A 15,383-nucleotide genomic window follows, 5' to 3' on the forward strand; every position below is an offset into this window, starting at 1 on the left:
CCTCCCCCCCCCCCCCGGACTCTCGCGGTGGCTGCCGGGATCGCTGGCCGCTTTGGTTAATGTCCGCCATGTTTGCCATGGCGCAGGGAGCGGATCGAGCGAGCCCGGCGCGGATCTAGGGCTGCGGGGCGTGCGCTGTGAGCTACGGGCGGCCCCGCGGAGAGCTGTTCCGGGGCGGCGGGACCCTCCATGGTGGTGCGGGCCGGGTGCGGGAGCGGCTGGGAGGCGGCGGCGCGGCCGCACTGAGGGCCCCCCCGCCCGCCCGGCCCCGGGGTGTTATTGTGAGGGGGAGACAATGAGCAAACTCTCCTTCCGAGCCCGGGCGCTAGACGCCGCCAAACCGCTGCCCATCTACCGCGGCAAGGACATGCCCGACCTCAACGACTGCGTCTCCATCAACCGGGCTGTGCCGCAGATGCCCACGGGGATGGAGAAAGAGGAGGAATCGGTAAGGGAGCCGCGCAGGGGGGGCACCATTGTTTATCAGACACCCCCCTCCCCTCACGGGAAATAGGCCATCGGCATTCACCAAGCGCACTACGCACGCTCCCCACCGCGGCGCTGCACGGGTTTGACGGGGCGCTGCGCAAAGAGCGCAGCGTAAACTGCTGTCCGACGCCGTAAGCGGGCCCTGCTCCGCCATCTTCTTTGCGTCCCGACTCGCGAGTGTTTTGATTAGCGGGGGGAGGCCTTTACGCTAGCGTAAGAAGGAGGAAGGCGCAAGGCGCGTCTCTGAATGAGCGAGCGGGCGCAGCCGGCGTAGCGCGCTTCAGCCGCTTCCCTTGGGCGCGGGTTGCGGGTCAGGCGGCGCGTGTGACAGGCGGCGGCGTGCCGCTGCCGCGCGGTCGGCTTCGGGCTCGTCAGCGCCGGGGCTTTTCAAGCCGAGCGTCCCGTTAAGTCGGGTAAAGAGAAGCTTCAGTTCACTCTGCTGGGGGTTTTCGGTGACGAGCGGCAGCTGTCTGTCCCGCAGCTGTGCTCCGCGCCTCGCCGCCGGCATCTGTGCGGCGCTGTGTGGAGGCGCGGGACGGGGAGCAGAGGAGCGGTGCTGGCGGCGCGGAGCTCCTCGCAGCCCGGCTGGTGCCTCCGGTGTCAGACGTGGCTCGTTTGAAATGACCGCGTTGTTTTTGATTAAACGGTGTTTGGAGTAAGCTTGTTCGCCCTTCGGCTGCCAGGCTGCCCGTGGGCTGCCGAAGTGATGGTGAGGTTTGGGTTGGTTGCTGCTGTATGGATTTTAGTTTAGGTTGATCCTAAAGCATCCTCTCTTCTGTAAGGAGAGGTGTGCTAAATTCCGCCAGGCTGTAGGAATGGGGGTTGTGGAAGATTGAGGTTGGATGTCAGGGAGAAGTTCTTTCCTATGAGAGTGGTGAGGTGCTGGAACAGCTGCCCAGAGAGGCTGTGGATGCCCCATCCATCCCTGGAGGTGTTCAAGGCCAGGTTGGATGGGGCCCTGGGCAGCCTGGGCTGGTGTGAAATGGGGAGGTTGGTGGTCCTGTCTGTGGTCAGGGGTTGGAGCTTCATAATCCTTGAGGTCCCTTCCAACCCGGGCCGTTCTGTGGTTCTGTTTCTGCCCTGAAGTGTGGCTGTGTGGCGTTCTGTTCTGCAGGACTCGATGTGAAGCAGTCAGAGAAGCAGCAGAGAGGTGCAGTGTGAGATGCGTTCTCTGGGCACGGCGTTCAGCTGTGCCATTCATGGAGAGTTTGGGGTAGTGCTGTGTGCTGACTGCTCTGTTTGTGGGGTGGGTCTCAGCCCAGTGCTACACAAACAGTTCTCCGTGTAGAGTTCTGTGTTAGTGGAATGTAAGGCTTTTCCAGGTATAGGTGGCTATAGTTAAATGTATGAGAAGTTCACTCCAGACAGTTGTTTGTTTGTTGTTTTTTTTTAATAGTAAATATTGCTGTTATTCATAGGGAGTTTTGGGGAAGAGAGCTGCTCACTTATTCTCTTCTGACATTTCTATTGCTCAGGGTCTCAGGGAATGGTTTTAAACTGAAACAGGGGAGGGTTAGGTTAGATATTAAGGGGAAGTTTTTCACCCAGGGGTACTGAAGCACTGGAACAGGTTGCCCAAGGAGGTCATGGATGCCCCGTCCCTGGAGGCCAGGGTGGATGTGGCTCTGGGCAGCCTGGTCTGCTGTTTGGTGACCCTGCACTTAGCAGGGGGTTGGAACTGGATGAGCATTGTGGTCCTTTTCAACCCAGGCCATTCTGTGATTCTTTTTGTATGCTCAGCCCTCTGCTGGGGCTGCTTCTGTGAGAGCTGTTGGGGCAGCTGGTGTTCAATCACACACACAGCTCAGTGATCTCAGAGCTGAGGGCTGCTTCAACTGACTATAACTGTATTTACAGATTTTCTAGACCTAAAGCTGCTTGATGTATCTGCCTTGTCTCTTACAGCCTTGTCTCTCTAGTAGAGGTGTATGATTTGCTCTGTTCATGATTGAGATTTTTGCATCAAAAGAAGCACTCTGGTTCACATCTTTTAATTTTTTTTGTGTGTGATTTCATTCTTAGTATCTTTAAAGTTGTACTATTATTTGGTGTGCCAGCTTAAAGCTGGCGGTGATTCATTGTTATCACTCATTTCTAAAACTCTTTCTGAAGTTATTTGGATAACGAATTAAAGCGGTGCAGAGTCGCTGTGGTTGCAGGCAAGGTGTTGGATCACACTGCTGGTTCTCACATCTGGAGTGTGGGTGTGAGCATCGTTATTGGACTTTTGTTTTGATCTGATCTTGATGAAAATCCCAGAATGATTTCCATGTAAGTATCTTAAAGATTTATGTGCGCTCGAAGCGTTTTACAAATCAGCAGCTCTTCTTGCTCACATGGAGGTTCCAGCTGTGAAGGCATTAGGCTTCTGGTATGTAGTATGTTTGTGTTAGTGAGTGTTTATCATTTATCCTGAATTAAACCTGAGTAGGAAAGCGTGGGGGTTCTCTAAGCTCATGCAAGAGGGAGCTCGTAATTAAGCAAAAGTAGGAAGCTGTCCTTTTGTGAGTTTCAGATACTGTGTGAGCATTTTGTATTGCTTTTCTGCTGATGAGTAAGAAATGAATCTCACGAATCCTTCCAACTAGAAGGGGGGAAAGTTGCAGAGTAGAGAAGTCCTTGTGTTATTTCTTACTGCCTAGCTATCTGTTTTGTGATTGAATGCATGGTAACAAAGAGCATTCTGACATCTTCTTGCAGAAGAATTCTTCTTAATGAGACACACATTCAGCCTGAAGTCTTTCAGAAGTGAATTTAACTTTGCTGGAGTTGTTTGGAAGTGGTGGCAGTTGATAGGAGTAGTAATGGAGGTAATTTATAGTAACTAGATTGCCTGGTACTTAGCACTCACCTCAAAATTCTGGTTTGAGCATTGCTCACTACAGCTGAGTTTGATACTGCACGGCAGAGCTGAGGGTGTCTGGGGGGAGGAAGTGCTGAAAGGCAAAGTAAGGACATGGCTTCAGGTTATTATAACGCTGACAGTGTGGATGAGAAGTGAATTTCACACTCAGTTTCTGTGTGATCGCCTCAGGATGCTCTTTTACTGATCATACACTTAATGCTCAATTTTGTGTATTTTTAAAGTAAATTTGAATACATTTCTTTTTTCTTCCTTTCCCTTCGTTCGTATTCTCTCCATCCCTTTGGTAACTCAGTTCCTATTGTAGCACTGGAAACTTGGGTTCGTCACCTGGCTTGCAGTGCTGCTGAAGCAGCTCACTCCTCCTCTGAAGACAGAAGCATTCATTTTACTCAAGTCACACTTTCTTGTATGGATACTTCTGCTGATATAGAGTAACACAGTGAACATTTTTGCTGATACAATGAATAGAGTTCAATCAGAAGCACTTGAAAATACGTGCATATAGACCAGAAGGGATCATTAATTTTATGGCTGTGCTTGCTTTTTAAAGCAAGAAAAAAGGAAGCTGTGCACCCATCCTGCATTTGCATTTCAGTTTGTGCATCCTTGTGCCCATGGAGTTCTCCTGATTTCTGTTTAGTAGATGAATTTATAGTTGCTTTGTAATATTTCTGTAGAGGGGCTTCGTGCTGTGTATGTGAACATAAACACAGGGATGTTAGTTGCAGGCTTCAGGAATGCTCTGCTTTTGGCCTTCCTATCTATTGTTGAAATCTTACGTGCTTTACAGATCGTGCCCTTTTTTGTTCATCGCGTTTATAAGGAGATGAATGAGGTTATTTATTACAAATAACCATCAGCATAAAAGTAAGTGGCCTCGTTTGGTACCTGTTCCTTGAAGTTGTGCTTCCACTTGCCTTCTGCAATGAAATCGGAGAGTTTGGAGGTGTGTGCAACAGTTCCTCTGCTACTGCTTGTGTTTTCTGGTGGTGCTCCAGGTGTGCTTTGACACGGTTACTGGGAAGCATGCTGCTTTTACAGCTGAGTTTGTGTATGGAAGTGCTGCAGGTGATTGCTTTCAGAGTGTAAATAGATAGCTTTAGCTATCACTTAGCAAATTTATACTGAACAATGTGTGTTAACCTGTGAGTACCTTAAACAGTTAGCTTCAGTTTGTCAGAGGGAGGCCAGCTTCTGTTGTTTGCTGTGCTACCAACCTGTTTGGCTTCTAGGAAAATGCTTCAAGAAGAGCAGTCAAGTAATGAAGTGTTGATCAGAAATTGTTACCTGGTGATATCTGAGACATGCAGGCTTGAGGAGCACTAGAAAACTAGGTGGATAAGTACATTAATGAACATTACATGAGAAAAGTAGTTAACTTAGATTGGAGAAAAAGAATGCTTAGTTATTTCACAATTAAACTTGTGAAACTCTGATATCCTAACTGCATATCATCTCTGCCTTCCCGTTGCATCTAGAGGAGAGCTTTGCAGTCTGTTTGCTCTTCCATCAAAGTGCTCAGTCTTTCATCATAAATCTTCTTACTCAGATTTGAGTGGAGATGCCAGCAGTTCTGTTTTCAAGCTGCTGCAGCTGTACCTTTTCCCAGATAAAGTGACAGGCAGGTTTTTTTTTTATTCATTCCTTAGCCAGTATGTTGTGGAGCAGATATCCTGTGACGTGCACTGTGCTGCTTAATGATCAGAGTGGTCTGGTAGGAAGTGTGCATCTCCCACTGAAGGATCTGGATGAGGGAAAAAAAGGGACCTTTGGCCTTCCCAAGCAGGTATGCAGTTTCAGGGATGAGAACATTCTTAGTTTAAAATAATAATAATAAAGTTAATGACAAATCTTATACACACACACACATATATATAATTTTATTTATATTTTTAAACAGAGAAATTGGTGAACTTTTTGGTAGTTCTAACTGTTCATAAAGAGCAGTCAGCACCTCTTTTGTCTAGTTTATTAGTTAAGGTAGGTTAGAAGATGAATTTCACTTTCCTAATGCTGAATTTAAAACAGCAAATGTTATGAGATAACGAGATCTTTGCAGATACCATCATTCCATGCCCCCATTGTGTATGCTAGGACAGGTGGGACCTGTGCATAAGTGACTCCATGTGTGGACAGAACTTATTCCAAACTTGAGGTCTGTGTGTGGGGTGTGTGCTCATAACCTGCAGTCGAACCCTTCACATTGCTTGTGAGGGCTGTGTAAAATAAGGAAGATACCAGGAACCTCTGGCTAACGTGGGGGGTAAACAAAGGAGAGCTGAAGTCCAAACCACACAGGTATTCTGGAAAACAAACAGAAAATCCTGAGAAGGTTTTTCCAAAAGTCTAAGCACAGCAAACCCAGGAGATTGCGTTTCCCCACAAAGCAAAGACAGCAGACTTCCTTGGGGAAGGAAGAAATGGGCTTTGTGTGGTTCACACCAAAGGCTGATGTGCAGGTGGGACAGCATTATTCCCAGTGTAAGTTAACTTCTCAGTTTGAGTTCAGCACCTTTATGTGTTTACTTATTTACTTGTCTTTGTGTTTATTAGGGGGCTGATGGGATTACCAGAGTGTTTGGTGGTAGGTAGCATAACACCGTGTTCTAATCCTTGCAGGTTTTGTTTTAAGTTCTGTTCTCTTTGTAAAGCTTTCCTGTCTTCAGGTCTTGCATGTTTCTCCCCCCATTAAAGCCCATTGAGTCAAACAGTGCCATTCCTTGCAGGTGCACTTTCCAGCTCAGTTTCCCAGCCATTATTTCAGTTTTCAGCTGTCACTTTCTGCCCCTGCCTCCAGTGCTTTTACCTGCAAAATACTTCTGTGGCCAACAGTATCTTCCTTTCAGTCTGCGACTTCTACTTTTTAATGACCTGTTTGGTCATTTCAGCCTTAGTGCTCTCTAGGCTGGCTTTTGTTAACTGTGGTTGGGAAGGAAAATCCCTGCTGATGGGCTCGGAGCCCGTCTGAGCAGTCAGTTCCCTGTGACCTGTTGAACTCAGCTTTTCGTTTGCTCTGGGTGTAATTATGTGGCTGAAAGTAAACAATGCAAAGATTTGCCCTTAAAACTCATCATCAGTTTATTAGGGCTTATCACATTAACACCTATCAGCTAGCCTGTGACAACTGCTTCAAGTATAAGCTTAGTCTGTGACAAATGTCAAGTGATTTATCTTTCCGTGTGCTTTCAAGATACAGCTGAGCCTGTCTAACTGCAGCCTGCAGACAGTAGGTATCCTGCATCTCCCTGCTGCCTGATGCTTGTTTTCCTGCTTCCTCGGGCTTCTCTGAGAGCTGAGCCCCATCCTGCTGCCTAGCTGCCAAAACCAAGTGCTGTGTGCTCTTAGGGGAAGTGGTGGGAGCAGGTGGGATAGCAGGCTTGGGAGCAGAGGAGCATGAGGCTGTTTTCCTGAGGTTAAATGGGTTCAGCTCTATCTTAACACCGCACTCCTAATTTAGATTAAGTTGTGTTTTGGCTGCAGGGTGCAGACCTTAATGCCAGTCCACAAAATGTGCCTGAACTCATTTGGGTGTCAGGCTAGGAGCCGGTGGGATCTGGGGAGCTGGCTGTTCACACTGCAGCTTTGCACAGGGCTCTGCCTTGCAGGTAGGGCACTGCATGGGAGGGCTCATGAGGAGGCTTTGCAGTTGAGGCTGTGCTCTGTAATATCTTTAATGTAGGTGGGGTATTTTTTCCCCTTTTTTTTTTTTTTAGCTTAAGGGAAAGAAATAATTGGGGCAGCTGCAGAGGAGGTGTGATTTTGTGTTGCTCCTGTTTGGCAAAATTCAGCAGTAGTCAGGTCCGTGCAATTTCCGTGTCAATTGACATTAGTTGAGATGTCCTGTTTGAATAATTCAAATCAACAAGCATTAAATCTGCTTGTATTAATCTTGTTTTTAATTTTTTTTTTTTTTCACAAGAGATCATTTTGATTGCTGCTGAACATTCAGGAGGTTATTTGGAATTTATTTTGCCAGCAAAGCTAATACACCATGCCTCAGTTTTACTTTGAGCAGTTCTGTGCCTTGGTGTATTGATCAGATTCTGACTTCACCATTTCTAGAGATAAGCCTCACGAAAGCACTGTGTTACTTAACTGTAATTTTGTTTAGGTGAGATGAAAGCTATTGTTAATGAAGACCAATTGCAGAAGTGATATTTGTGTAACAAGTGGAGGAAATCAAAACTCAATTATTGCTCTTAAAGGAAGTGAGAAAAGGGGGGGGAAAGACCTCATTTCTTCCTTCTCTGGTGTGCTCCACACCTCCCCAATCCACCTACTTCAGCAGTGGTTTTCTTTGTGTGTTCTCACATCTGTGTCATCTGAAATCCCAAGGAGTCAGGGCTTGCATGGTTGCCTTGGGAGGCCGTCCTCCCCTTTGTTACATGTCAGTTCCCTGACACTTCTTATCTCTGAAGGATTGTTCCCTTCCTTTTATCTCATCACATCCCCCTGTGACACAAAGTCGGCGTATTTATAAGTGTCTTCTGCCCCTTTTCCCTGGTTGGTTTCTGCTGTTACATTTTAATTTGTCATTTGGTTATCTCAACATTCTACCATTTCTGTTGTTGAGGCTCACACTTCTTGTCTGCCAAACCACCTTGAATTGCATAACAGAGGCAATTTATGCCTGAAAGGCTCCTGTTGATGGTTCGTATATAGAAGGAATTTATTTCTGGGAAAAAACGATGCAAGTTAGAGAACTAAACACGGAGCTTGGTGAGAGAGAGAGAGAGAGAGCAAGTAAGCATCTACTTCTTGAATGCGGAAATGGGATCTGAAACATTCCAGGTAATTGCATCTCTGAAGAAGATAAAATTGCTTTTGTACCCAAGCTCCTGGTAGCTCATTTGCTAGGACAGTGAGCTCTCTTGACATGAAGAACGGTTTTATTTTTTTAATGCATGTCTGTCATGTAAGCAGCAGTAAGCATTCCTACCTCTTGATCTCCTGCTTGAGAACAAGGAGAGTTCATTGTGAAATCTCAATCTTATAAAATACTATTGCAGGACAATCTCATTAAAAAATTAAGGATAACACGTAGGTGTTCACCTCTGCATCTCTGATTGTCTGACTTGGGCAATTAAGTTACACTGTGGAAGCACTCTTTCAAGAAAATAACAGTAATTCCTTGGATGCAATTTGTTTGCAATTTTTTTTCTGTTCATGTTATACCTGCTATGTGCTGAGCGATACAAACGTGTCACGAGCTGCTAAGTGAATACACTTACTGAATGTTAAGCTGTTTATAACAGTTCTCTCTAAAAGGGATGCAATGGCACCTGGAAACAAATTGCTCCTTTTTCCTTCCTTCTTTCCTGTTCTTTTTTTTTCCCCTTCCTGTTCTTTTTTTTTCCCCTTCCTGTTCTTTTTTTTTCCCCTTCCTGTTCTTTTTTTTTCCCCTTCCTTCCAGCGCCTTTGTAGACCCATATATCTAGATTCCAAGCATTGTCCAAGGAAGTTGAGCTCACTCAGGTATTTTTCATGGCCCTTGTGTTGTATCATTTCAGCCTCCATCAGCATTTTTGAGGTGGTTTTCAGGTGCTTTGTCCCTAAGGTGCACATGGAAAGAGAGCAGCTCATCTTTGGCTTCCAGATGTCACTGCTGTTGCTTCATGACACTGTGGGTCATGAAGCTGGAGAAGGAGCTTTTGAGCTGGAGAAGGGAAGAAAATGACAGACAAGTGTTGTTAATTCTTTTTTTCTTTTTATTGGTCCTTTATTAACATGGGACAAAAAATAGAATGCCTTCTAAGTAGGTAAATAATAAAAATCTTACCAGATCTTACCCATTGTGAGGATTTCTGTGGATCTGTGGGGTGAAGCCATGCAGTGTGGTTCACATTACTGCCCTCCTTCACTGGGCTGTGTGTAGCAGCAGCCTGCTAGTAGTATGTTTTTGTTGTTGTTGTTGTTTTTTCCTGTAGACATAATTTGGCAGTGAGGAAGGCAAAATGGCATGGGGAGTGGAGAATGATTGTTGTGAAAGAAAAAGGGGGGCAGTTTGCATTGGGAAAACACGACCTGGCCAGCAGAGAACTTAAATGGTTTTGTGAGCCCTTTCCACCTGCAAGCAGGGAGCACCACGCTGTCTTCTGCTGGCTTTTTGGAGCTGCTTTCCACAGACAGCCAGAAACCCTGCATGGAAACTGGGGAAGGAGTTTTGATCCTATGAAGCATCCTGCTTTGTGTACAGGGTTTGGATGCACCATGTAAGCTCTGTCTGCCTGGCTCTCCGCATTGCTTTGTAACAGAGAGAACCTTTTGAGGGAACCATGACCCGAGGAAACAGCACAGATGACTGAACAGATTCTGTTGGATCAGGACCAAAAAAAACCCAAGCAACAACTTTATATGCTAATTCACTGAAGTATTTGCTTTTCAAAATAAATTAGAAATGAAGCTATGAGTTTCTCTAAGATACTCATTGCTGTCTCAAGGGTGAAAATTGCTGTGGTGTTTTCATGCTGGGTATGTGACTGTTTCAGGTAACTGCTTTCCTTCCCAGGGCAGAAGAAGGGGAAGGAAAAAAAGGTCTGTAGGCACCCTGGCTTTTTTGGGTGTCCACCTGCTCCTCAGTGCTGAGGAGTAAAGGAGTCAGTGCCTGTGGTTGCTGAGGTAGGGCTGTCACTTACAGCAGGGCTGCACTTTGGTTAGCATAGCCTTTGAGCTTCAGATCACTGCTCTTTAGGTGCTGCTTACAGATGTTTCTGAAACTTTTTGTTGGAACTGTGGTTGAGACTTTGCAAGGTGAGCCTGCTCATCTCATACCAAAACTTCTGTTTCTGAATGCATACGTTAAATATAAAAATGCTAACTGATAGCAATTCCTTATTTGCATCTGGTGTTGGGCAAATCAACTAGCTAGACTTTGGTAAGGTTTACTCATGCTGCTTTTGTTTGTTTTAATTCCTTTTTTGGTTGGAGGTAGAAGGGAAGGTGGCTCTAGGTTAGCAGAGGAGGAACCCATTCAGAGCTGAACCTGTTACCACATTCACTTTCCTTTGCCATTGTGCTTACAGTTACAATGGGCTGCAATAGAGTCAGAGCCATTTGCTTTAAAAGAATTGATGCTAACAGCTAGGCTGGGGTGTGTTTTATTCCTCTTATGTCTTGGTAACATTTCTTTCCTTAAAATCAACTGTCTTCAAAATACCTCATGTGAGTGGTGTGACCTGAAGCTCTGTAGTACTGCAGCATGCTATGCCAGGTTTGCCTTTCTGCCTTGTGGGGTAGGTACAGATGTAAGCAGGTGTGATTGTCGGATTAAATATGTATATACAAGCTCAAAAAGAACAGTAAAAAATGGGACAAGTAGTTTAAAGGTGATGACATAGCTTTTGCTTGGAAGTGCTTGGTTGTTGCCTGTGAGGTGTAGTTGAAGGGATGAAGAAGGGACGAGGTGTATTGTTTCTCCCAGGGAACTGTGTCCAATAAGGAGCTGCTTTTTGCAGTTTCATAATGAAGGCAAAGATCAGCTTTTCAATGTGAGGATGGTGTTTAACCACAGGGATATTCATACACGCTTACCCAGAAAATTAGAGCATTTATTTAAAGTATGATGAAGCTATTTCAGGGGGAGTGCTGTGGGAAACAGTCATGTGAACTTAAAGGGTAAAGGACTTTTTGACAGATGTTCCTTTTAATCCCCACGGCAGCAGGTTCTGCATTTCCTCTCATGCTCACTCTGTGTGCGAGAGCCTTGCATCTCCCCTGCTGCAGAGCCAGGTACAGGTGGTGATTTTCTTTCAAGAGAAAAAGAAAAGTAGGCAAAAGAGTGCACCGTGTGCTGGTTGCTAAATGCATTGTTAGTCCTTGAAGACTGTCTTTGGGTTGAGTCAAGCCATTTAATTAGACTAATTTATTTATATATCGAACAGAACAGTTTCTGGGGCTGGAATTTGTATTTTCCTTAACTTCACGTTCAGTAGTAAGTTATTTCATTTCTAATTGCAAAAATGATACACTCTACCTGTTTTTTTGGAAGCTCTACTGATTGAGTGACAGTAGTGCTTCCAGAGCTCTTTGTTTGAAGGCTGTGTCATGCTTGAAGGCACTGTATAGTGAAGTGAACGCTGACACCTATTTTCAGCCTTTCCTTGGGAACTCCCTGCACACCTACCAGCAGTGTTATGGAAACTGAGACTGGAATTACTCATCTGTGCTGTTCAGTGGGCCATGGAGCAGCTCGCGGAGCCTCAGCACGCTTTGAGTTTTGGTTGCTGTGTGCCCTGCTTTCCATGGAAGTGAATCCTTATTTACTCATCTGCTCGTTCATTACCGGAGGCAGCAGTTGCACAGACAGCCTCCATGTGCCCTTCCTGCCAGCACTGAGCTGTGCGGTTAGCAGGCGACTCCAGGGATGCCCACAGAAAACAGCTCAGTAATGAAACAAATTTTATTTCAGCTGAATTACCTGCTCAGCACTGTGAAGCCTTCCCAGACAGCTTCGTGGTGGAATGACAGATTTATTCAGCGTGTTTTAACTCCAGCACATCACGCCAGATATGTGATCACACTCCGGTCTTAATTCTGATAGCGTTCACTTGGGAGCCCGATGGTTTGGTTTAATGTTACTTCGTCTGCTACGGGAGATTCCCAAAGTTGCTCTTCCAGTCACTGATTTGTTATACTTTAACTTTGCAGAAATTGCATTATTTTCATTTCTGCAACGTCTTAATATTGAAGAAGGTGTAATTCATTTAAAAAGTCATCAGCATATTTTTAAGGATCGGTTTTTGTTCAGTGCTCTTCTTGTAAATAATGCTCTGCTGAATTAAAGAGGAAGAAATCCTGTTCTCAAGAGGGTTTCCCAGACGTGGTGCAGAATCTGCACTTGAGGTGCTGAAGCTTGGGCTGCTCAGCTGGGGATGTGCCCCATCTGTGAGGCAGGGTGGTCCCTGCAGCTGCGGGTGAGGAGGGTACCCTCAGGGAACCAAAAAGAGAGCACCAAAGGCTTTATTGCTGTTTATGAGGGTGGATAGTAATAGGACAAGGAGGAATGGTTTTAAACTGAGACAGGGGAGGTTTAGGTTGGATATTAGGGGGAAGTTTTTCACCCAGAGGGTGGTGAGGCACTGGAACAGGTTGCCCAAGGAGGCTGTGGATGCCCCATCCCTGCAGGCATCCAAGGCCAGGCTGGATGTGGCTCTGGGCAGCCTGGGCTGCTGGTTGGCGACCTGCACACAGCAGGGGGTTGGAACTGGATGAGCACTGTGTGCCTTTGCAATCCAGGCCATTCTGTGACTCTGTGCTTATTCTGCTCCTAGCAACAAGCTGCATGGGAATGACTAGAAGATAACCTGAAGCTCCTGCAGCAGACACAGCAAGGTTGTGTAGGTAGGGGAGAGCTGAGCTTTAGAGTGGTTTTCTGAGTTGATTTTCTGCTATGCCATCTTTTCTCTCAAATTTTGGAGCTGAAAGTGAGAGCACTGCTGTCCAGGAAGACTGAGGAAGTGGAGAAGGAAACTTGCAGGCTCCTGGCTCCTTGAGAGAACAGTCACTAAGCTGCAAGGTTTTCACCTGAAATGATTCCATGGCAGTTCTGTCTTCTGTCCTGTGAGAATGAAGTGATTCATGTTAAGGGAGTCCATGCTTTTAAGTGGTACACTTTGAGGATGCTTTGTCACTTAACTGTCTGAACTTCTAAAGAAACAAGCTGCTAGGAACTGCTGGGGAAATTGGAATGAGGAAATTAGCTGTTCTTTTGATGTGAAACTGTTTGTAATAATGCTTTAAAGGACTTAATGTATATGCTAACTGGTCTTACATACATTTTCTACGTGGTAACTTTTAATGAGTTAGGGAATCGGAATTGGTATAAACCAAACAGGTGCTTTGTGTCGTTGGAGTGACTTTTTCACAGTCTGCTAGGAGGTCTGTGCTTTGTCTGAGCAGTTATCTGTTCAGAGCTCTAAGATCTGTTAGGAACCTCATGGCTCCCAAGTGATGGAGAACCCATCTCTTGTCACTAACCTGAAAGCAAACGTCCTGCTGTCCTCTAAAATACAGGGAAGCCTGACTCTCTTATCTGGGATTTGCGTACAAATCTGGGAAAACAGTAGGAGAGTAGGATGACTGTCTTTGTGAATACTTCTGTGAATAAACTCTTCACTTTCTGTCTTGCAGGAACATCACTTGCAACGGGCTATCTCTGCACAACAAGTTTTCAGAGAAAAGAAAGAGAGCATGGTTATCCCAGTTCCTGAAGCAGAGAGTAATGTGAACTATTACAATCGTTTGTATAAAGGAGAATTTAAGCAACCAAAGCAGTTCATTCACATTCAACGTAAGTTTTTGAATGTTGGTTTTGTGGTTTTTTCCTTTAATTCAAATTAAGTAATCTTCATACAAGCTCAGGGACAGTGTTACCGCAATATTCAGTAACTGAGAGAACTCAGAAATCCAGGGGGGATCTGTGTATGTAAATTCCAGTTTATCTTGTAAATTTCTGGGAGAATTTGAGGATAAAGGTGAGGTTTTTCCTACTGTATTTCTTTATGGGCTCTGTACTGATCTGTATGTTGATGTATGGTAACTGGCAAGCCTTGTTTTCTGTCAATCCAAAAATTGATTCAAAACTCTTGAATTCAGAAGCTCAGTATAAATGGAGATGAAATAAATAGAGGAGGTTTTGTAAGGAAGTCAGCCTTGATTCTACTGGTTGCAACAAAGTTCTGGAAGGTTTGTTTTCGGTTAGGCTAGCGGTGATGTTCAGGCTGTTTGCTGTAGTAGATGTGACTTTTCCACTGCTGGGTGTAGCAGGAGTTTTTGTGTTTTCCTCTTTTTTTGCTAAAGCTTTTTCCTTTCTGTAGGGAATTGGGTCTCAAAAGATCTAAAGACCTAATTAATTAATCATAGTTGTCTCTGGATGTTCAGTTGACAAGCATTTATGTTTCAGTAGCTTAGTTGTTCCTTGGCAGGCAGTCATGTTTGTCCTTTGCAGCTAGTCATTCCAGGGGGTAGTTTTGTGGCTTGGACTTCCCTCGGAGTTAATCTCTGTAGCACACCCTCAGATGCAGTTATTGCAGTGATTTATCGCTCTGTATGGTGGAGCACAAGTTCAGCGCTGAGTTTCTGCAGAGAGAACTTCTCTTATCACCAGTTCATGTTTTTGTTTCATTGTTACATTGGAGAGACTATTGACAGAGGTGTGCTGGAGTATCTAGAAAAGGAAGTACACTCATCTTGTTGTTCTGGGTTTTGTGCAGACACAGTGCTGGAAGTGTTCATGAGCTGTTCATCATGTTTTTTAGCTGTCTCCAAGAAGAGGCTGTTATCTGTAAGGAGATTGGAGCAGAGAAAGCATTTTATGCTTGTCTGCCTTCTGCTGTTCTTACAGATGCAACGGAGCTTGAAGTCAGGCAAAGATACTTAAGCCCAAACATTGATATCTACTGAAGATCCTTAGATAATTTCTCACTAGCATGGTGAAGTCCCCTGTTTTTCCCAAGTGTTTACAAAGTAGAAGATTTTTGGAAACAATATGCTCAAGATCCCCTATGATATAATGGTGGTAATGTAAGACGTGAGTTAAAGGAGATGGAGTGTTTCTCTTTTTTTAGTTGAAGAAACAAACCTGCAAGCAAGGCAGGTTGTCTAAACTGAAACAAAGCTGCGTTTCTTTGGACATTGCCAGAAATGCTGATAATACTGCTAACAAACAGGATTAGAAGTGTTAAATATATATCATGTCAGAGTGTGCTTTGTCTTGTTAAGACTTAATCTTTCTGGGGACGTAGTAGAAGGTATTAAAGCTGAAAATAAACATCAGATAATGCTTTAGGATAGTTTTCCAATGTAGCCTGGTTGCAGTAGGTGTGATACAAAGCTGCTTTATGCTTGGCTTGTGGTCACTGTTTAGCAGTTGTTCTAATGCTGAAAGCAGGAAGAGGAATGGTACATCCTTTGGCCATGGAAGCTACACAAATCATCAGATGACAAGAGGCTATGTACTTCATCCCATATTTGTAGTTATTACTAAAAAATTATGAATAACCTTAAATAATTTTGCAGCTCATCTTATAGA

General features: G+C 44.8%; 1 protein-coding gene across 1 annotated transcript in view; it reads left to right on the forward strand.

Annotated features, from left to right (window-relative positions):
- The first annotated feature begins 12 nt into the window (after window positions 1-12).
- EPC2 (enhancer of polycomb 2) overlaps window positions 13-15,383 on the forward strand; it is a 41,198-nt gene continuing 25,827 nt past the window's right edge. Inside the window, exons 1-2 of the mRNA XM_010713988.3 lie at window positions 13-448; window positions 13,484-13,643. Coding sequence (XP_010712290.1) covers window positions 296-448; window positions 13,484-13,643 — 313 coding nt within the window. The 5' untranslated portion in view covers window positions 13-295. The remainder of the gene's footprint in view (window positions 449-13,483; window positions 13,644-15,383) is intronic.

This window comes from Meleagris gallopavo, chromosome 7, assembly GCF_905368555.1.
Source record: "Meleagris gallopavo chromosome 7, MGAL_WU_HG_1.1, whole genome shotgun sequence".
NCBI classification, from domain to species: domain Eukaryota; kingdom Metazoa; phylum Chordata; class Aves; order Galliformes; family Phasianidae; genus Meleagris; species Meleagris gallopavo.